Source organism: Pholis gunnellus (assembly GCF_910591455.1).
Source record: "Pholis gunnellus genome assembly, chromosome: 15".
NCBI lineage: Eukaryota > Metazoa > Chordata > Actinopteri > Perciformes > Pholidae > Pholis > Pholis gunnellus.
The window spans coordinates 10,403,242-10,425,632 of record NC_136542.1 but is presented as its reverse complement, the minus strand read 5'-3'; the positions used below and the strand labels follow the sequence as shown (position 1 = coordinate 10,425,632).

Sequence of the window (22,391 nt, the reverse complement as noted above, 5' to 3'; positions counted from 1 at the left end):
AAAAACAATAATATTAGGGGTTTAACAGTATACTGTGTTTCAAAATGTGGCTTGCTTACCTGCAGAGGTGTTTTCAGACAAAAGTAGAGACGTGTAGCCAGCTTGCAAAGACTTGCAGGAGCTTTGAACGCTGGTGGTCCTACAGAAACATTTCATGTTCCTCCACAGGCACCGCAGAAAATGTGTGATAGGAAATTCGTAAACAGTTCACAGATAAAGTCCAAAGCAGCTGGGGCGCCACAGATAATTGGCTGGGAAAGTAGTCGAGTGATTGACAGCGTAGGGGCCGGATAAATACACTCACTCAACTTCAAGCTCTATCAGATATTTAGAAAAGCATTTCATTGTGAAGTGCCTGCGATGTCTCCTATGGCATGTCATTAATTTCAAATTACTAATTAACAAGTTCTTTTTAAAATAATATGACGCAATCCTGTGTCCATGAGTCAATCCAAGTTAATTAAGCATTTGGGATTTTACATGAATGCAATGATTTGCTTGTATAACATTTCTGCCACTATTGTTTCCCCAGAGTGCTTAGAAGGTCCCCTCTCTTCTCCTTACTCTTCTTCTCTACCTTCCTGCAAACAAGTTCATTGGTTTGGGATGCGGCTTCAGATACAGATCTGCTTGTCCTCGTTGTGACCACCTGAGGGAGCCATTGTCCATGCAAGTGGACCTCCACTGGCCTGGATCTTAAATGTACTATTACTTATCTTTTTTGCAGTCAGTAAGAATTACAGTAATATATGTAATATATATATATATATATATATATATATATATATATATATATATATATATATACACACATGTATTTGTTTCTAGATTTTAAATCCAAATGTGTTCCTGTGAAAATGAATAAATAAACAAAATGTTGGATGGTGAATAGTTGATATTTGGAGATAATGTACTGTAGTGTCCCAAAATAAATATTACAATTTGATTTGGTCAAGTGGTGTTTGTCCGTATCGTGTATATTATTTAGGACGTCATGCAAATATTAACTTGGACTTTTAACTTAGCGTACATGTTAGTGTTTACATGCTGTCTAGTGTCAGTAATCAGATATTGTCCAATGCAGGAGTATCAAGTATCCTAATTAGATTTAAAAACCCAGTGGTGGCTTTCAATGGTGGATTGGATGTCTCCTTCAAAAATCCCCCCAAAAGTTTTAGATTACCTGCCTCTCAAATATTCATGACTCTCAAGGCAACGTTTGCCTGTCTTTCACTGGCTGCTATGAGCCAGTGAATTGAAAGTTGGGTGTGTGCTTAATTCATCCTCAATATCCAGTTTTATGATTACATTTTTTTTAATTCTATTGTATTCTATTCTATGACAATGAGTGGTAATATTCGTCACTATGACAGACTAAAAAATGCTTGTAGGTTATTATGTTACAACAAAGTCACGTGCATAGTGGTTAAAGGGGTTTAAATGTTACAGCATTGTGTTTTATTTTTCTCAAATGTTTTATTTTTTTAAATGTGTTGGTGATAATAAATGGTAATTGAGTTTCCCAATGCTCATTTCCTCCTCTGCAGCACGAAGGGATTCAGTGCTCCTGTTTGGCTTTCAGACTAGAACACACAGTCAGTAATAACGACCCGACACAGGATCTTACGAGCAGCACGTCAACGCACCATCAGCCGTGTACAGTCGGGATGACGTCACCTGTGCTCACCGGAGCACCGAGCGCAGCCTGCCGCGTGAGGGAAGACTGAGAAAGCTGGAGCACTATTACAACTACACATCCGTATGAGGGACTTAACACTCAGTCCTGTCGCCCTCATCGTACATTTTACACCCTGAACGTAAGTGTTTGTCTAACTTTTATATTATTTTCGCGAAAAGTTAACTTTGTAATAGCGTTACAAGTATGGGAATGGAGTTAGTAACCTACAGTTAATGTCGTTTCCCAATTGTAGGTTTGTTTAATTATTAACAAGCCTATAAAGTGTTAGTTTGTCCACAAACTCCTACAGTTGGCATAATGATCTATTTATAAGGGACAGTTATAATCTCTGTTTCAATCCATTTCATTATGAGGTTGTCTTGAACTGTTTTCATTTGACTGTCTAATCTCCACTTTGTGTTTCATTCTGCTTTACATCCCTGGTCATCCTCTTGACCTGTCATTGATAGCCAATGCATTTTCCATTTCCCTTTTTTTGCCTGGTAGAGAACAGGAAACAAGAGGCAGGAAACAAGAGGAATGTTTGTGTCCTGCTTCTGTTTGAGCCAGTGTCCATTCATTTCTGTGTACATTTCTGTTTCCCTCTGTCTGCACTGCATGGGTCTCTGTGTTTCATTGGACATGAGACACATTTCTGATTTGCATTTGTCTCGCAGCTGATCACCGACTCTTATTTGTTAGTGTTGAAGCGTCTCACCTCACTGTCTGGATTAGGGTCAAATACTAAGAGGATTTAGGGCTGCAGAGTCAAAGTTACTCATGACGGACTTTAGTCTCTGTTTTGTTGAGAGGAGTCAGTAAAGTAGACATCTCCCTAAGTGATATACCAGATTGTTTTGAAGTTCGCTTTGAATGTAGCATGAGAATCCTAAAGCTCTCGGTACAGTGAGCACTGCTGCATATTACGAAGACAGATGTGTCGCTGTGTATTTAACTGAGTCTGCAGTAGATCCCCATATACTGCTCTTGGTGTATGACAAATATTGTAAGTATGAATTATATCTTCATTGTGCAGCATATGGTATATTTGTGTACTCATTAGGCCATTGGTGGTCATGTGGTTTAGAACTGAGCGTATTTCCTGTGTGGACACACTGTAATTGGACTTAGGATAGTAGGGAACTGTGGGAAAGCTTTGTTGTTATCAGTCATCGAGCAAAGACAGTCTGGAAGATCCCACGTAGCCTTGATCTCACACTTGAAGGTTGAAGATAACAGACTGGGCAAAGTAATCTTTATCCTCCCTCCTTCTGCTGCATTTTTTAAACTCCTGCTTGTGTTTGAATGGTGTTTGATTATCAAATAACCATCACGGCAATTTTGAATAATGGCATCCATGCAGTCTAAGTTCCTGAAAGTTATACAGACGGGGCCTTTTCACCTGTTGCAGCTCTTGCAAACGTTGAGGAATGAGATTTGTGTATTGACTTAAATGACTGTGCTTTCTACAAACAAGGTCCAAGAAGCTTCTAGTATCTTTTTGAATACAATTTTTGAATTATGGATCCAATAGATTGCTTTTATAAGTTGGCTTCTCAGAGAAATGTTGGAGTTTTTTGTTCTGTTTCTGGCCTATATGATGGGTCGGTCCTTTTGATGTTTGAAATCATCTTCTTACTTGGCAAATAAACAACATATATTACATTCACTTTTAGTTGAAGCATTGATTGAAGGATCATATTAGATGCAAGCCAGGTTTTCATTTGTTTATGCTTATATATACTATATTTAATACAGTCTTATATGTGCTTCTTGTGCATTAGCACCAGTACACAGGCGTTCTCCAAATCATCTTGTTTTGGTAAAATTGTACCTGTATCATTTGAATAGGTTTACGTTTATCTGAGCCTTGTGTTACAACGTCCTCAAAGTGAGTGAGTTGCTGTAAGTTGCTGCAGCATATCGAGAAAAGTCAGATGTAGGTGTATTGACCAGACATGACGTACTTGATAATAAAGCTGTAAAAGTCTGATTGTGGTTATTTACTGTCACTAACATGCAAGGATCCGTCTCTTGTTCAGTGATAAAGAAATGGTCGACTGTTCTTGCAAAGAAGTTATGATGCAACACAAAGGAATCAGATATTTAGAAATTCAAAATGTTGAATAATGCAAGATCACTGTGGTCCAGTCTCATCTAGGTCCAAAAGAAAGACAGAAAAGCAAGGGGACGGTCACTACAGGTTTCCGTCTCCAATCTCTTGCTTGGTTGGAGCCACCATTATGCTAAATTGATGAACCTGTTGAACCTTGAGTCCTTGCTGAAGGCTACATCAGGACTTTCCAGCACCTATCCTTTCTGACATTTGACCTCAATCCCTGACGCTAATGGGATACTCTGGCATAACATCAGTACTTTTGCGTTGAAGAACTCTGTGTTTGTAGGATTAACTGTCAAGAACCGGTAACGACGCGCATGCGGAAACACAGCTTTCACATTTGACTGAAGATGCTCTGATATTGTCGGCACCAGATTCGGACACGAATTATTGTCCTCGACATCTGCCAGGGTCCAACGGCTGCTGTCTATTACAGAATAAAGTTGTACAATTTTAATTTATGGTTAAATGTATAAAGCCGGTTGTTGTAGCAAAAATAAAAGTGCTTGAAAGAGTCAGCCAGCGATATGTTCTTGTTTTAGCTTGACTTCCAAATTATACCCACTAACAGAAATACCTCCACACAACTTTAGGATTTCAAACTTGACTAATCAGATTTAAGTTGCATAATAGTCAGTATGTAGAAAGTGCTATACATCATCCAACAGTTTGATAGTATTGTCTAAGATTACGTGCGTTAGCTTGGACACTGCTCAGTCCAAATATACACCTACAGACCTGAGATGCTCCTAACTGGCTTGTTGGGCCGGGCAGTTTTCTCTATGTCAGGTCACTTGAGGTAGTGTTGTCCTCACTGGAGATTGCAGGACACCTTCTGGTCATGTCCGAGCAGAAAATCCTCTCTTACGAGATCAGTAGGAGTAAAAAACATGTTCATGGAAAGCGAAGCAGAGAGCAGCAGTGGGTCATGGCCCAAACACATCATGCAAATGCTTGAGGAAGGCCACTGTAGGTCAGTTTGACAATGAACTCATTGTAATCTGTGTTTTTGTCTGATGTCACTTATACTCAACTACTTAGATATCAGTCTCCATGTCAAGTAAAATATTATGTTTACAGACATAATAAGATACGTCTGTGTTATTAAAAGGATTTTCATTACGTACTTAGTTAAGAATATGTTGGGTATGAAAGGATTTAGGAAAACACTGCCATGCAAACCAGGATCATGCGACCCTCACATAGGATTAATGTTTTCTCAGTTGTTAAATTAACAGTGCCAACTTTTGATTGTCAGCTGTGAAGAAAAGGTGAGATACATATAGCTAGAAGTCCCGGGGAGCAGGAAATGGGACCAGCCTAGAGTTTGTTTGAAATATCTGCGTATAAATGCAAAGCGTACTCTTCTTTGCATATCTATCTTAAGCCTTCCTGTACTAACGTTTCCTCTCTTTGCCTTTCTGTCTCTTATCCCTCTCCCAGTTGTGTGGTCGTGCTGGACTGGAGGTAAGCCATGGAGGATGGGAAGCCAGTGTGGGCGCCCCACCCCGCCGACGGGTTCCAGCTGGGGATGATCGTTGACATAGGAGCCGACGCGCTCACCATAGAACCAGTGAACCAGAAGGGCAAGGTGGGTCACACACAGGCACACACGCCGTCTTTCCCTTTATTGACAAAGTAAGTCTTACTGGGGAAAGTGTTGACGGGCCGGTGCTTGTTTTCCTTTCATGTTGCTCTGTGGCTCAGTGGATATGAGAATTGCTAATTCGTTGAGTGGTTCACATAAACTGGGTGTTGTTTGCCTTAATCCCAGGAGGGTGCTCACAACGTGCACACATATATATATATATACATCTTTAAGCCAATTTAAAAGGCTTTCATGGAGAATTGCAACGCAAAGTGTAAGAAATGAAAACTTGTTTTGTTCCGAAGTGCGATTTTTAGGTGGAAAGGCGTCGGCACAACAATGTGTAAAATGTGAGAAACACGAGAGACCACATGTACAGAGGCATGAATAAATAAAGGGAGCAGCAGCAGGTGCGCCGATAGTGTTGCCTAGAGGGAGAGCTGCTCATTAGAAGTAAAGGCCACCTGTTACACCTGAGTCCCCAGCAAGCAGGCCTCTGATGTCTACAACAGACAGTCGCCTCTGTGTTTGTGTGAAGTGTTCTCACCACAGCTAATATATAGACCTTTCTCACCACGGACGTTTTGCCATGTTAAAGTAAGCAATGCCAGGGCCCTGGCACTGGAGCAGATACATGGAATGCAATCATTTTATTAGCATTAAGTGTCAAAATGTCTCTATTACTAAGCTTGATAGATTGACATTTCTCTTAATCTTTTATTCAGACAAGCCTTTGCTTCTCTGATAAAAGTGTGAAGGAACAATATTTTGACGTTTTTAAAAATTAATACTGTACTTCATTCTAATCCCGAGATGTTACCAGTTACGAGAGACCTGTTGAATTAAAGTCGCACTGGGGAGGAGCAATTATCTCACCCAACTGACACATAACTGCATAGTGTTAAGACTCTGCACCAAGGCATACATATTTAAAGTTGTGCTACACTGAGCTGGAGAAAGCGTGAACGAGTGCAAAGTGAATCTCATTTGGAGGAGCTGTGAACTTTGAATGATCAGTTTATTACAAGGCATAAACTCTGTCCCATTCAGAGAGGGAATGAAAGGCCCATTGAGAGTCATTTTTTACTGCAGCGTGGAGCTCATTAGTGTCTCAGCCTGGCTGCCTCTTCTTCTTTGTCAATTTTATTGGTTTCGACATTTCTCACATGGTTGTTATTGTGGATGGGCATGTCCCGATTGAGCCAAGGCACACAAAGCAGATTTTGTTTATGGTTACTGCCTGTTTGTGATAATAAACCATGCATCACAGCACAGACTGGGGCCCATTCACACACACACACACACACACACACACACACATAAGCAGCGTGATGAACGTGTAAAAGTAGGTCTGATTTCTTTGTTGTAGACGCACGGTCAGCACATACATTGGGTTATTTTTAATAAAAAGTGACTTGATTACAAGATCAGCATAGAGTACCACCTTTGTCTCTTCTCAACCACACACACACACACACACACACTCACACTCACTCAGGTGTTCAGATCTGGTTGCTCTACCAACAAATTATTCATTATCCTGCCATGTCTCCCCTTGTTTCTCTCACAGCCGGCTTGTTCCATTGAGTTTATTTCCATTAACTCAGACTGTTAAACAATAGAGTGAGAATATCAGTAACTAATTTAACCTGGGAACATGTCGCACCAAACATTATTACTGTGATCTTTAACCATGATGAATGTTTCATGTTCACGCATTCTTGCATAGCATTTTATTAGGTCTATGTCACCGTTTTTTGGATGCTAATAAACCAAGTTTTGTGTCATAAGCTTTTCAAAGAACAACGAATAATCTTGCACATAAAGTTGGCAGGGATGAATAGAGACAGTGCCACTTGCAGCATGTCTACTTATCCTGGAGGTGGCATCATGTGAATGGTCAGATAAGGAAAACTGCTTGTGTTGCAGACCTTTCTTGCTTCGATGAGCCAAGTCTTCCCAGCAGAGGACGATGTCAACAAGTACGTGGATGACAACTGTAAGTCAATGCACAGTCAACTTTTACATCTATTTTCCAAGAAAGAAAATATTGTATTCACCTTGTTCCCTCTGCTTTCAGGTTCCCTTATGTACTTGAATGAAGCCACTCTCCTCAACAACGTCAAAGTGCGGTACAATAAAGACCACATCTATGTATGTTTTCTTCTACTTCTTCACTATGTCTGCAATCAACACACGTTTAAATCCTTTGTACATGTGCTCTTGCAATGGCTCAAAGTCACTACTATCCAGTTGCATCATACGTAGATACAGTAAAAGCTTGGAGGACAGCAGGAGAGAGGATCCCTGCCCTTGTTTCCCTGGGGGGAAAGTGACAGGTGGTGAAGAGGGAAGGGTCACAAAGTCAGACTGGCAAACCCAATTCTGACCCGAGACCTCACTTAGGAAATGAGGGACAGCTGGTAGATGGGGGGAAAGCAAGACAGGGCAACAAGTTAGCAGCCGTCACTGGGCTCGTTTTCGCCTGTGTTGTCTCATTATTCAATAATTCATATGTATTTCTGCTCTAAATGCAGTGACTCTGCATTTATATCTCTTTCAGACTTATGTGGCCAATATCCTGATCGCTGTGAATCCTTACTATGACATTCCCAAACTTTATGGCCTTGACGCCATTAAGTCGTACAAGGGCAAGTCACTGGGAACTCTGCCACCTCACGTCTTTGCTATAGGTGAGAGCTCACACCTTCTAATCTCCGTTAAGTAACGGGGTAACAAGCTGAAGTGATATAACAGAGTTGTAATTGAAACACATTGCTTTTCATTGATATTTTTTTATTTGTTTCAGCCGACAAAGCCTACAGGGACATGAAGGTTCTCAAGATGAGCCAGTCCATCATAGTTTCCGGTGAATCTGGTGCTGGAAAGACTGAAAACACCAAGTTTGTTCTCAGGTTCGAGCCGACATGAATCATCCTACATCCCATCTTTATCTTCCCTTGACACTACACTTTGGTCCTCTGCCTTCTGGTTGTGTGTTCACTGGATATATAGTGGCGTTGCAAATTAAAAAGCCCTCCACTCTTTACAAACCAATATATTTCACCACTGTACCGCATTGAGAGTTACAGCTAACACCTTGCAAATATCCCGCCAAAGACCACAAGAGGTGGTGAAACTACATTCAAATGGATGCAATGCCAATTAAACTAGCAGAAATGTTTTAGTGTGAGCGTCTTTATGTCATTTGAGCTGTTTTCATCTCCTTGCGCTTTACTACACATAATCATCATTGTTGTTGTCACCCTGATTTCATTCATACCCTTCAGATATCTCACCACGACATATGGAAGTGGCCAAGATATTGACGAGAGAATTGTAGAAGGTAAACAAACCAAAAAAACGATCAACTATTAGTAACTATTAATACTGTATGTATCATATGGGGCCGGGTCCTGATTCTCTTTCTTTCCATTTCAAATCTCAGCAAATCCCCTTCTTGAGGCCTTTGGAAATGCAAAGACAGTGCGGAATAACAACAGCAGTCGCTTCGGGAAGTTTGTGGAAATCCACTTCAATGAGAAGGTAGTAGATTATCACTGATCACGTTCTAGGTTGGTCTATAATTTGCTGCGCGTGCACCATGAATTTTAAAATCCGGTTTTAAGATCGATTCCTCTCTTGTGTTTCCAGAATGCAGTTGTGGGTGGATTTGTCTCCCATTACCTGCTAGAGAAGTCAAGGATTTGCATGCAAAGTAACGACGAGAGGAACTACCACATCTTCTACAGGCTGTGCGCCGGGGCATCCGAAGACATAAAGAAGAAACTGCACCTGGACTCTCCGGACAGCTTCAGGGTCAGTGGGCTCAGACAGACACCAGGTCTGCGGTGTAGTCTGCATAAGCATATTATGCCATTCAAAGGTGAAATGAGGATGTTTTTGAGAGGGACAGAAGAGATCACTTTCAAAGATGTTTTTGTATGTAACTAGATGGACTTTACTATTTTTTATCTTAGTGTACACATTGGTTGGCAGTTCTATGGGAGCCCACTAGATGTCAGAGAAGCTTATTTTTTTGTGAAGTCAAGAGGTCCTCCCAAGTGAAATCAAAATCCCCTCAGCGACCAAATACTTCTCAGTTGAGTTCTCTCCCCTTTTGAATGCAATAATCAACTCAGCGAGGAGCAAAGTCAGAGAGCATAAAGGTGTTTGCCCCAGCGTTCATTTTCTTCTACATGCTCTACAAAACAAAGCTGAACGGAACAACAAGCGGCTAAAGCCGTTCCCTTAGATGTTTATCATGGTGTCATTATATTAGGTCCCTGAGGTGACACCCACATCAACAGAGGCAATTACTTCATGCGATTCACTACTAGCCAGCTGTGGAGGAGCAATATTGGGCGAGGACAAAGTCATTCTTTCAGATGACGAAAATCAATATCCCCATAGGTTTGCCGCCACAAGTGAAATGCATTTAATTGAATTGATCAAAATACTGATTACGTTTGAATGTTATTAAACGGATTTCTCTTCTCCGTTGCAGTACCTGAACCGAGGATGCACCAGATACTTTGCCAGTAAGGATTCTGACAAGCAAATCATGCAGAACCGCAAGAGCCCCGAGGTAATGTCACGTCCTGCCCTGTCTGCCTTAATCCCTCAAACCCAACACATGATTATTTTGGCCACTTGTGTTACATTTGCCTGCTGAATGTCAAGGACCCAAAGGCAAAGAATGTAATGCAACACTTTTTGTATTCTCTACTGTGCAATGAATAATTTAGATAGTACATTATTCTTTTTCCAATATTGATGAGTAAGCACAGACTCAAAGCAAATCCCAGACACATCAGCTGCAAATGTGAGATCATAATGCAGAAACTGGTCAATAAGAATATTTCATGCCAAGAAATTAGTTCAGGTCTGTGTATTTGATAAATTATGTATGACATGAAAAAGAACCAGTGCCTGCAAGATGTGTAGTTAATATGATGAAAGAATTAGAAGAATATGTGTGACATGTTGCTCTCTCAGGGACTAATTATACATATTCATTTCACTTCTTGTTTTCTAAGATAGAATAATATCTTCTTTAATGCTAATCAAAGTTTTAGGAAAATCAGGTCAGATAGTGTTTAACAAAGGAGGTGCTTAATGGATTTACTCATGGGTTTGCTTAACCTAGTATGTTAAGAGAAGAACCATGATCTAATTTCATTTTTTTTTTACCTTAGAGACTAATCATAACCTCCATTCTTAGATGTTTTTAAATATTTAATCCAATGTTACTTGTGCAGTGAAATATTGTAATTACACTGATTTCTTGCTGTGCTTTTGGTCTCGTTGTTACACATTGTAAAATCTGTTCTCGTGTTCTATTTACAATTTTTAGATTAGTAAGAGGAATAGAATAGAATTTCAATAAAATAATGCGCTTTTATTAACGATGTCAGTTATGTATTAAATGTGTAAGGGTATTTAACATGCTTACTATGTGCTTACAAAAAATAACAGTGACTAATAATGGTTGTGTAAGCTGTGTGGTTGTAATTATTAATATGTTACTAATCAAGTCATTGTTCATGTGTCTATCCTTCCACGTGTCTGTTATTTAGGACAATAAGGTGATGTTTCCTTTCCTATCAGGGCTTTGTGCTCCCTGCTCTTTATCCTGTATTTTCCCTAAGTAAACACTGAGACTCTCAGGTTTTACATGCTGCTGTTTGTTGTGCAAACAGGAAATGAGGGTGCATGCTTCCTCTTTGTCTGCATGTGTCTGCCAGGTTTGGGTGGGGTTGTTAGTTGGATGGGGCTTAGATACAATACAAAGGAGGTTTGCTTCATCAGCTTTTTTACAATACAGGGTTGCACAATTATTGTATATTTTTCGTAGTTCACAGATTGTTAAAGATTGACATTTTTAAATAGTCAACACATAAATAAAACATGAAAACTTGCAATTAATGTATTTTGTTCCGTTCAATACAAAAAACGAATTTAGTAATAACTGTGCAGCCCTTGTTTATTATCACTGTAAGATGAAACTTTACTGCTAATGGATCCTGAAGTGGGACAGTGACATTTCACAATGCATGTATGTTTTTCTGCCATCTTCATCCCTGAGATATTACTAGTTATTACTTTGGCTCTTTTCTTTAATTGTATAAATACACTCAGCCTTAGTTCATAGTGTTTGCTGTGTGCTGCTGGTGGAGGCTCTTTCAACACATTGATGTAAAATATTTTGATTTGCTAAAGGTTTATATTAACATGTCTCTTTTATAGTTTAGGCCAGGGGTGGCCAACCCGCGGCTCCCGAGCCGCATGCGGCTCTTTGCCCGGTTTCATGCGGCTCTTACGTTCATATCGAAGTTTGTATTTGTGTTTTTTTAAATGTGCGTGTTCGCTTCGCTTGAGTTAAATACGGTATTTTCGTCAAACGCGCATGTGCGGCCACAGATTACGTTCCTCGTCGACCCATTTAACGCCGAGACGGACTGTTTGAAAGCCCCGCTAGTCACAGATGAGGCTGCGGCTGAGTTAGAGATGATCGATCTTTGTGAGGAGGACCAACTCAAACCTGCTTTAAGGGACGGGACCATTGAGTTCTGGAAAAGTGTGCCAATGAAAAAATACCCCAATGTCAAACGGGCTGCGTTTAAGATACTGTCAATGTTTGGGTCAACATACGTCTGCGAGTCTGTGTTTTCTACCCTGAAACACGTGAAATCAAAGCATCGATCTGTTCTGACTGACACCCATGTGAAAGAATTGCTTCGAGTGGCAACAACGGAATACAAGCCAGATTTGAAGAGGATTGTTCAAGGCAAGGAATGCCAGAAGTCCCACTAAGTAACATGCATAGTAAAAGAAAAACACTATTGTAAATTATTATATTTTTGTTTGTGGACTTGGTTGAACTGAGAGTTTGTCTGTGTGAGACAGTGCACACAATGTTCATTGTTGAAAATGACTGGCCTGTGGTCTTAGGAGTCAATTTCTGTCATTATCATGTTGGTGTGTGACATTTACAATAAATCTGGCTGAGCAAAGGTATGTGTGTGTGTGAGGAAGGGATAGGGTGATGTTCATGTGTGCCCATGTGTATGATGTGGCTCTTTGCGGTAACACAGTAAAAAATGTGGCTCTTGGTCTTTGACTGGTTGGCCACCCCTGGTTTAGGCAGTTGGGTCCCCCCCAAGTTCAATTTCAAATCAGGTCTACTCAATATTTGTGGACAATTTAATGAAATTGCTAAACTATAGAACGTAGATTGAAGACGTGAATCACTTCTTGTTTGAGTAAATCATGATTGGAATTGAGTTCTCACACATTGCCTGTTTCTCTTCTTTTTCTGACCCACTCATGTGCTTTGCAGCATCTAAAGGCCGGTGCTCTGAAGGACCCTCTTCTTGACGACATGGGGGACTTCAACAGGATGTGTGTGGCCATGAAGAAGATTGGTCTGGACGACACTGAGAAGCTGGACCTGTTCAGGGTGGTTGCTGGCGTTCTGCATCTGGGCAACATTGATTTTGAAGAAACAGGGAGCTCCTCAGGTTAGACAGATGCTGTAGTTACAAATATTTACACACATTTTAGAATAATCTGTGAGATTCTTTTAATGCTTTGGTCCTGGATTTTTTTGTGTGTGTATTTACTAATGTTTGTCTTTTCAGACACAGCTTTTCTTCTGACAGAAATAAAATAAAACGTATTTTATCTTAAGAAAGAAAGAAAGAAAAGTTGCTATCAACTATTTTTATTCAATAAATGTGAGCACATAGAATTCCACAGATGTGTGACACAGATATTAGATTCATGTCAAATATTGAAGAATAGATGCTGTCCTTGGATGTCACCACTATTTACTCTCAAATGATGACAAAGAGAACCTCTGTTACCCTGGTAACCATGGTCCTTCTCTCCTCTTTCTAATTTCCCGGCTCCTACCTTCTTTATGTGTCTCTACAATCAACGTCTCTGTGGAATGAATAAATATACGTTGAAACTTTTATTGAGGACAGTTTTCAGAGGTTTCTCTCTGACTTCTCCTTCTCAAAGACACCACCTTACACCCACTGAACCTGCACACCGGCTCTGTATAAGGCTGTTGACATCACCCATTCACATCTAAAACATGTCACCCTTCATCTCCCACCTGTGACTGTAATGCCGCGTTCACACCAAAGGCGATGCGAATAATTCACACCGGGTTTGGTGCGAACGCACTTTGTAGCCCGAGGATGCTTTCGTTAAGGCTTGTGTGTCTTACTGTGTGTTTCAGGTGGTTGTGTCCTGAAAAATCAGTCGGGCCAGACCCTGGAGTACTGTGCCGATCTGCTGGGTCTCGACCAGGATGATTTGCGTGTCAGCCTCACGACCAGGGTCATGCTCACAACAGCAGGGGGCGCCAAAGGAACAGTTATCAAGTGAGAACAACAGCGCTCTTCAAAGTGCTTCAAAGATCTGTGACTCTTTGCAACTTCTTCTGTTTTTGTTGAGAGAAAGATGATCCTCTTAGTACTTTCAGAAGTCACTGTCATAGTTAATGACAACTGAACTCTCAGTGTGTAGACACTACATCCATGATAGGTCTGTGAATAGCTAATAATCAGAGACAGAGATTAACCAACTGGAATTGAACTGACATGAACAGTGGCGTGGCAGTTGTTACTGTACTAATTGGTGATAAGATGATCTTTATTGTGCAAGGCAATGACCTTTAATCCTGACACTGTTTTAATTAAGTCTTTTATTTTAAGGTTTTATTATACAGAGTATATGAAAGGTTTTATCATTCCTTGCAGGCAATTCTTCTGTGTCTCGGACTTGATCGCTCACAGCAAACTGCAGTGGTGTAAAAAACCCAAAACCAATGTAGACGGATTTTTGGAATATTTCACTTGAGTATACTGTACTATCTGACTGTGTGGTGATTTCATGCAGGTTAAGTGCGGTGCAGTATTACCGGCACTGCTCCTGTGTACTTTGGTGATAATGGGGTGTTTGAGTGATGGCGCCAGGTTCGATGGATTAATATTTCAGGAGGGCCAGATGCTGGCCTGGCCTGAAAGTGTTTTCTCCACATAAATAATTCAGCCTGTATCTGAGGAGGCAGGCAAGCATGGCTGCAGTACAGTAAAGGCCCAGTGTTTGGGGAGCAGGTGGAGAGAAGGGGGTCCTGGCTTTGTCATTAATCCCCAGCCGGATCCACACTACCCCCGGGAGGTTGAGGGATACAGAGGGTTTGGTGGATGAGACGGTATTGGGGATGAGTTGAGTCTCTAGCTAGTGTCTGTGTATATGAAACATTGCAATGGATAGAAATGCCTGTCGCTGAGCTGAAGGACACTGTGTGCAGTTTTACTGAATAATGTCATAGTGAAATGGAGAAAATATGGCATGTTCTCTGAATGAATAGGCTACTTTAGCCTTTTATAATGGATGAGAGTTTTTTTTTCTTTTTTCTTATGAGGATTGGGCGGGTGGAATATCAAAAGAAAAAAAGTAACAAAAGCCAGACCTTCTCATTTTGAATTCACCTTCCTACCAGCTGGGACATGTGAGTTGAACTCTGGGTCACTGTGGAACTGCACTTTGACCATACAGCCCCCACCCCTCTAAATATTTCAAAGAAAATGTTTCAAAGCGCCATTAGAGAGTGTAGTCGAGTTCAAGGTTCATGTTTTAGTTTGAATACCTCATCTTTGGCTCAGAAACCCTCATTTTAAAACCGATCGCTTAGCTTGACGTTAAGATCAAAAGGGGAACTACGCGGCATAAAAGTGTCACATCGACGCCGCTGAAATATTGCTGCCACATGGAAATTTGGGTTGATTCTTTCGGACTGTCTCTCACCGCCCCACTTTGTGTGTCTCTCCAGGGTGCCTCTAAAGGTGGAACAGGCAAACAATGGCCGCGATGCCCTGGCCAAGGCAGTGTACAGCCGCCTCTTTGATCACGTGGTCAAACGAGTAAACCAGTGTTTCCCCTTCGAGACTTCCTCCAACTTCATCGGGGTGTTGGACATCGCCGGGTTTGGTAATAGAATGCACTTAATGTTTAATGAGACGTGGCGGTTTAAATTAAACTTAATACAAAATGTAGATTCACCCCAACATAATTGATAACACAGGGTTTCTGCAACTTCATAGATTGACTTGCACATCATTGGTTTGTTTAGAATTCAGTCCACTAAAGAGACACTTGTCTGTGCATCATGCTTCTTAATATGAGTAGCCTAATGCATGCATACACACGCTTCATTACCAGGGATCTTGCTTGAGGATTAATTTCCCCAGACTGCATAATCAACACAGGCCTTGCAAAAATGTATTGAAACATATGATTTTTCTGCTTCCTCCGTTTTTCAGAGTATTTCGAACACAACAGCTTTGAGCAGTTCTGTATCAATTACTGCAATGAGAAACTGCAGCAGTTCTTCAACGAGCGTATTCTGAAAGAGGTGGGTGAGCAGCGTGTGGATTCCCGTGTTTTTAGTGTGGTTTACGTCTTTATCCTGGGAAACCTGCCATGTCATGTCACTCACAAGCCGAACCTGCTGACTGTTTCACAGGGCAGGAGGACGTGGAGGACCTCGGTTTTCTGAACTTATATCTTCCCCACTGTCTCTCCTGCGCGCTCTCATTAGAATGCTAATTTCTCGAGGGACATGATGAGGCGTGTTTCTCTCCTGGGATCTCTTAACGTTATTCTCTTCCAAGGTCTCCAATTAATGCGGCGCAATTCTGGTCAAGGCCTGTTTCTCATTATCTGAACTGTGTATTTTATTTTTGATGGTTTTTGTTTGGTTTTTGAGGCGGATGATGTTTTGAAGCCAAACGTACTCATTTTAAATCAGGACATTTTCAGAGTCAGTTTTGATTTTAGATTTTTGACGCTTGGCCTTGTCTGTGCAGGAACAAGAGCTGTATCAGAGGGAAGGCCTGGGAGTGAATGAGGTGCATTATGTTGACAACCAGGACTGCATAGGTAAGTGCTACGTCAACTTCCCTCCGACAGTAGCACCCTGTTGATCCTCAAAATCTGCAGCTTTAACATTTCACACTCCTCAAAAAGTTTACTATTCACCTGAAAAATAAAAAAAAAGATATCTCCGTCTTGCATACTACAGAGTATAAGTAAAAACCATAATGCAGGACTTATAAGCTGATGAGATGTTTGACCTGAGCTAGTTTCAAATGGCCAAAATCAAAGGTGTATAGGAGTATGTGTATTGATATCTACGTGTATCTGTACCTTGGGTGATCTTCGGGAGTGGAAACTGGACCATCGAGTGACACTCAGGGACATCGTTAAGATGAAGTGTGGCCTATTGAGTGCTTCTGCTGCAAAAAATAAAATGTGTCTGTCGGTTGTCTGTTCAGCCCACACACCACATGTATTCTGAGGTTGGTTTAAGTGTAACATCAGCTCACCCACATGGCATTCATTTGGGCGATGCCTTGTGCTCTGGGCTACACGACGGAGCAGCGAAAATACACCCGTCAGGGGGACAAAAATACCAACTTCTCATTATCCACGGCGATGGCATATCCCTGTGTCTGAAGGAAACAAGCGTGATGAGCATTTGTGGGTTTTATGGCCTCTTTTTGGAAGCTGGCGAAATAACACCCCCTTGTTTTTGTTTCGAGTGAATCCTCGGATTAATGGGACGAAGTAGTCAGTGTATCAAGGTGAAGCCGTTTCATTTGTATTTCAAAGGCTGTGATTATTCAGGTGCGAGGTTAACTGACAGCCGTGGATAACATTTATGACTTGCAAATGACCGTTTGGGTTGGCCATTAATTCACTCATCAATCTTCAGGATTTATGCACAGGTGCTTGTTCATGCAAATTTTGTTCTGAAGGCCTTGGCTGTTGGATTATATTCCAAACAGCATGCTGCATGAATAATTCAGATATATGGCTAAATGAGCATCCTGATGAACACGTTTTGTGCCTTGAATATTCACATGCAGAAACAGTAAACAGTGGGAAATTTCCAATAAATGTCATTTTTCACAAACTGAATGTTGATTGCTTTTCTAACTTTTGTATAATAAGGGTGTTTTTTTTGTCTCTAAAAACATCTATGAGTATTAATACGGAAATATTGCCAGTTTGAACATGAACATGAACAAGTATTAAGGGAATTAAGATATTACTTATACTGGCGCTTCCCTGTACTTTGTAAAGCTGGCCTTGAATAAACAAGAATCATAATCCTAATAATGTAGCTGATACATATATATAATTGTTGTTTCCAGACCTAGTGGAAGCAAAGCTGGTGGGAATCCTGGACATTTTGGATGAAGAGAACCGTCTCCCTCAGTACAGCGACCAACACTTTGCACTGGCTGTTCACAGCAAGCATAAAGACCACTTCAGACTGACGGTCAGACCTCTTAGCTGTGCTCTCCCTCCCTCTCTCACTGTTTTTTTTTCTAATTCCCTCTCTCCTTCTGTCTTTGCTTTAGTGTGCTGTAACCACCCACTGTTTTTGTCATTGTGATCAATAGTTTTGTGAGTGACGCACAGTCCCTCTCCCTCCCTCCGTCTCTCTCATTGCCGCTATTGTTTGTCGCTCTGCCTGTATGTCTGCCTGCATGAAATCCTTTTAGAAATGTAGCCTTGACACAAATTCAAGTTTAAGATTCGAGGGTGCCTGGCTGCAGCCAGACACTACTGCAGGGAGAGTTATTGCTCAAACAAAGACTGTTCTCTACATTTAATAGGGTGAAAGACATTCATCTTAATCTTAAGTGCTTGAATGTGCCGTGAGCTAACACTTCTGCTATACAGTTTTCACACTTTAAGGATAATTTATTATGGTTTCCCTCACTGAGGAAGGTAATGTAGCTTAAAAAACTGGGTGCTACATTTCTTTTTATCCTGAAGGATTTTTTGGGGTCCTTTATGATTCTTGAGCCACATAAGATGAACATGGCATTTTAAATGTATCTCGTCTGCATAGGGTTAGGGTTATTTCCTTGCAAGTAAACATATTTAAGAACTACAAATGTCCCTGTCCATAGTTTGTAAGATGTAAATAATTTCTGGCTTTTTTTTTCATGGAATTCATTGCACTTTAAGCATCCAAATGTTTCATTCTCCAAACCAGCCCACCTCATTCAGTAGTGGTGTGGATCAACAAGATTCAGCTGTAGAGCTGGTGATGGATGAGATTAGAGGGAAATCAATTTATATGAGTTTTTGCTCTGTCACGAAATATGATTTGTTTTCCTCCCTTCCCACTTAGGTACCCAGGAAGTCGAAGCTGACCATCCACAGGAATCTTCGGGATGATGAAGGCTTTATCATCAGGCACTTTGCTGGAGCAGTCTGCTATGAAACGGTAATTCTTAACAGAGATCTTATTACATAGGGCTGCTGGGACTGGCTGGTATTCATAAAATCCAGTTTTAGAATATTTTTCACCAAACACCTCTAAATATATTGTGTTCTTCTGTAATTACCAGTTACATAAGATAGTGTAGTAATTAGCAGTTAAAGCTAACTAAAACTCCCCTGAAAACTTGACTAATCGTTGCAGCCGTAACACATTTGCTGCCGTGGTACAAACCTCACGATAAATCATTTACAGTTATATACAAAGTTGCTTTGTTGACATTCTCCATGTTGTTTTGCATTTTGTACATCTGTATAAAAGGCTGCCACAGCTGCATATAAAAAGGTATGCATTTGCATGCTTGTCCACAGGCTCGGTTTGTGGAGAAGAACAATGATGCCCTGCACATGTCCTTGGAGAGCTTAGTGTCTGAATCGAAAGACAGATTTGTTCGGGAGCTGTTTGAGAACTCAATCACCAACAAGGACTCCAAACAGAAAGCGGGCAAACTCGGCTTCATCAGCGTTGGCAACAAGTTCAAGGTCAGAGTTATTGTTAAAGTTTGATTGTTTGACAGAGTCCCTCAGCATTCATACAATTGAATAAAAGATGCTCATTTTTAGCTTATGATAATACTTTTCAATCACAAATAATGATATTCAAATATAATATAAATTTTCATACTAATGATTAATCCACTGAATTTATGCCACGATATTTTGTGTTAGTATATATTCTAAAGTCTTTAATTTTCAATTTAAAGATGAAACATTCAGGATGAAGTCATTTTGCAAAATTATGTAGATGCCATTATGTAAATGTATTTTTTTCAAATGTACTTATTTGCTTCTTACTAGTATTGTTTACCGATTTAAAAGTGTAACATTTTTTAAGATAGTTCACAATACTCCTTTATCTTTTTAGCATCTTTTCAGACTTTTCTATCTCTAATCTCCAGACCTTTTCTGTAACTTTTCCACTTTCCACTCTTCTTTCTTCTTCCCATATCTCCTTCTCCTCCCTATTCAGGGTTCTCCTCCCTTAGATTTCCTCCAGCCTCCCACTGTTTTCTTCTGAGAAAAGCCTTCCTTGGTGGATAAAACTGGATAAAGTCAGCTTGAGGTATAATAGAGAGGAGTTAGAAAACGGGAGGAGTGAAAAACTAAGAGGAAGAAAGATATCAAACACTCAGGCCTTCTCACAAAATGTGTGGAGAGAGCCAGAAGTACATTTACTCTCAGCTCTATGTCTTTTGTTTCAGCAGCAACCAAAATATCTGCCTGAGGTTTCTTTATCTCTAATGTAGCTTCTGTGCTTTCATTACTAATGCACCAGACATGGACTCAAGCACAACAATGATGTGTGTGTTTCAAAAGGCCTCTAATGTGTTATATTCAGAGGAAATGTGGGACTAGTTGTCTTCTTTTTCGTTTCGTTCGTAATTTTTGTTAAAATTAACATCACCTGTCAAAATGAGCAGTCTGTGAGATGCAATGTTGAATCTAAGAATCATGTTAACGTCTTGAATGACGTCCACTTGAACACAGACACTGGAAAAGTTTCCATCTTATTAGATAGATCTCATGAATCCCATTTAAAAAGGCAGGGACTATTTTGTGTCGATCGGTAATTACATCTCTGAACACACACAAATGAAATGTGGAGCCTCACAAGGCTCCATTCTTGGGTCTCTTCTGTTCAAACAGCTTCATGCTCCCACAAGCAACAACATATCTTGTCGTAATTATGCAGACGACACATAGATTTATGAAACAATATCACCAGGTGCCTATGGTCCCATTCAAACAGAATAAATGCATTAAACACATCTATCCTGATTTTAATCTCCTTTTTGACTTTGTTTTATTCCTTTTAAATCCAATGCATATGTCTTTTTATATTATCTTTCATATTTCCCCTGTGTATCTTTTATATCTTGTCTTGATGCCTTTTACGTCGTGTGGAAAGCACTTTGTATTGTCTTGTTGTTGAAAGGTGCAGTGCGAACAAATGTGCCTTGCCTTGCATTTCTCCTTGCATGACCGTTAACTCTGGCTGCATCCTTCCCATACCTGTGACAAGGATGTGTATCGCTGCTGCATTATTTGAAATGCCTGTCTAGGCGGCTACCTTCATCACAAATAATAACATCCAATCCCTAAACATTTCCTTTCTTCTGCTTGCACACACAGACCCAGCTGAACCTGCTGCTGGAAAAGCTTCGCAGCACTGTGAGTAATATGTCAGTTATACGCCAGGTCCATTGTATATTTTATAGAAACCATTTTTTCCTTCCTGCTAAAAATCAATACGCAATTATTAATCTTCGTGTGCATAGGGCTCAAGTTTCATCCGCTGCGTAAAACCCAATCTGAAGATGGTCAGCCACAAGTTTGAAGGAGCTCTGATTCTCTCACAGTTGCAGTGCTCAGGTGGGACCAAAAACACTATGAAACTCTGATGAAAGTGGAAGTCTGTTATTTTCATAACATAATGAACATAAAACAGTGCTAATTTGTGTATTTTGACACCAACGCATACTGCTACTGTAATGAATGCAGAAGTTAATATCATCCTGCAACATCCTTTGAGAGTGTGATTACATTAAAGTAACATTGTTCTTTCATGAAGTGCTCCTCTCCTGTAGATATGGAACTATGCACTCACAAAAACATACACATTAGACGTTGGATCAGGTACTTGTCAGGGATGAAGCCAGGTAGCGTATGCTGTATCCAAACAAACAGATTTCAGCCTGCTTACATGCTCATCATGTCCCTCTGATATATCGTCAGTAGTGCACATTTTAAACCTTTTGTTTTCTTTGGTTGTGTGTTTTTCTTGTATAGGAATGGTGTCGGTGTTGGACCTGATGCAGGGGGGGTTCCCCTCCAGAGCCCCCTTCCATGAGCTCTACAACATGTATAAACAATACATGCCTGACAAGCTCACACGCCTGAATCCACGACTCTTCTGCAAGGTGAGATTACATAAACGTAATCGTTTTCTCCTTTACTGGAGAAACACAAAGTTTTCTCTTGGTTTAGGATACTTATTATTACTTACTCTCTTTAAAATAAAGCCTAATTAGTTGTGTAAAAAGAGAGCCTATAGCCACACTGACCCATTTGGGAAATGATTAACTAACATAAACAGTTTAGTGCGCTACATTCATACGACAATATTGCTGTGTCACTGAATGTGAATTTGTTCCTCTGTAGGCTTTGTTCAAAGCTCTGGGACTAAATGACAATGACTTCAAGTTTGGACTGACCAGAGTGTTCTTCCGCCCTGGAAAGGTGCAGAGGAGTCAACAGAATTGATTATGCATTAATGTCACATGTCATTATGCAGAACTCTACCAATATGCTTTAAACTACAAGGATCATAGCTTAATTTGTGTTTTTGTGTCTGTGTGCATGCATCAGTTTGCGGAGTTTGACCAGATCATGAAGTCTGATCCAGACCACCTCGCAGAGCTGCTGAAGAAGGTCAACCAGTGGTTGCTTTGCAGCCGTTGGAAGAAGGTCCAGTGGTGCAGCCTGTCTGTCATCAAACGTGGGTTGAATCCAGTGAACAACAGAGCTTGTGATGTATCTGCGCTGTTGATTAGAACATATTTTGATTGGCTTCCTGTTTTTACTGTATTTGAGTTTGTAATAGGATTAAGATCAGTCAGTCCTTTATA

At 40.5% G+C, this 22,391-nt stretch overlaps 1 protein-coding gene across 1 annotated transcript in view; it reads left to right on the top strand.

The window, feature by feature from the left end:
* Nucleotides 1-1,742: 1,742 nt before the first annotated feature.
* myo6b (myosin VIb) overlaps nucleotides 1,743-22,391 on the top strand; it is a 34,488-nt gene continuing 13,839 nt past the window's right edge. Inside the window, exons 1-24 of the mRNA XM_079174487.1 lie at nucleotides 1,743-1,817; nucleotides 5,241-5,388; nucleotides 7,315-7,384; nucleotides 7,466-7,539; nucleotides 7,949-8,078; nucleotides 8,195-8,300; nucleotides 8,676-8,731; nucleotides 8,834-8,931; nucleotides 9,040-9,204; nucleotides 9,893-9,973; nucleotides 10,965-10,973; nucleotides 12,728-12,908; nucleotides 13,637-13,781; nucleotides 15,236-15,393; nucleotides 15,726-15,817; nucleotides 16,272-16,344; nucleotides 17,622-17,749; nucleotides 18,614-18,709; nucleotides 19,075-19,245; nucleotides 20,896-20,934; nucleotides 21,042-21,135; nucleotides 21,553-21,683; nucleotides 21,925-22,002; nucleotides 22,132-22,261. Of these exons, the coding sequence (XP_079030613.1) occupies nucleotides 5,272-5,388; nucleotides 7,315-7,384; nucleotides 7,466-7,539; nucleotides 7,949-8,078; nucleotides 8,195-8,300; nucleotides 8,676-8,731; nucleotides 8,834-8,931; nucleotides 9,040-9,204; nucleotides 9,893-9,973; nucleotides 10,965-10,973; nucleotides 12,728-12,908; nucleotides 13,637-13,781; nucleotides 15,236-15,393; nucleotides 15,726-15,817; nucleotides 16,272-16,344; nucleotides 17,622-17,749; nucleotides 18,614-18,709; nucleotides 19,075-19,245; nucleotides 20,896-20,934; nucleotides 21,042-21,135; nucleotides 21,553-21,683; nucleotides 21,925-22,002; nucleotides 22,132-22,261 (2,422 nt within the window). The 5' untranslated portion in view covers nucleotides 1,743-1,817; nucleotides 5,241-5,271. The remainder of the gene's footprint in view (nucleotides 1,818-5,240; nucleotides 5,389-7,314; nucleotides 7,385-7,465; nucleotides 7,540-7,948; nucleotides 8,079-8,194; nucleotides 8,301-8,675; nucleotides 8,732-8,833; nucleotides 8,932-9,039; nucleotides 9,205-9,892; nucleotides 9,974-10,964; nucleotides 10,974-12,727; nucleotides 12,909-13,636; nucleotides 13,782-15,235; nucleotides 15,394-15,725; nucleotides 15,818-16,271; nucleotides 16,345-17,621; nucleotides 17,750-18,613; nucleotides 18,710-19,074; nucleotides 19,246-20,895; nucleotides 20,935-21,041; nucleotides 21,136-21,552; nucleotides 21,684-21,924; nucleotides 22,003-22,131; nucleotides 22,262-22,391) is intronic.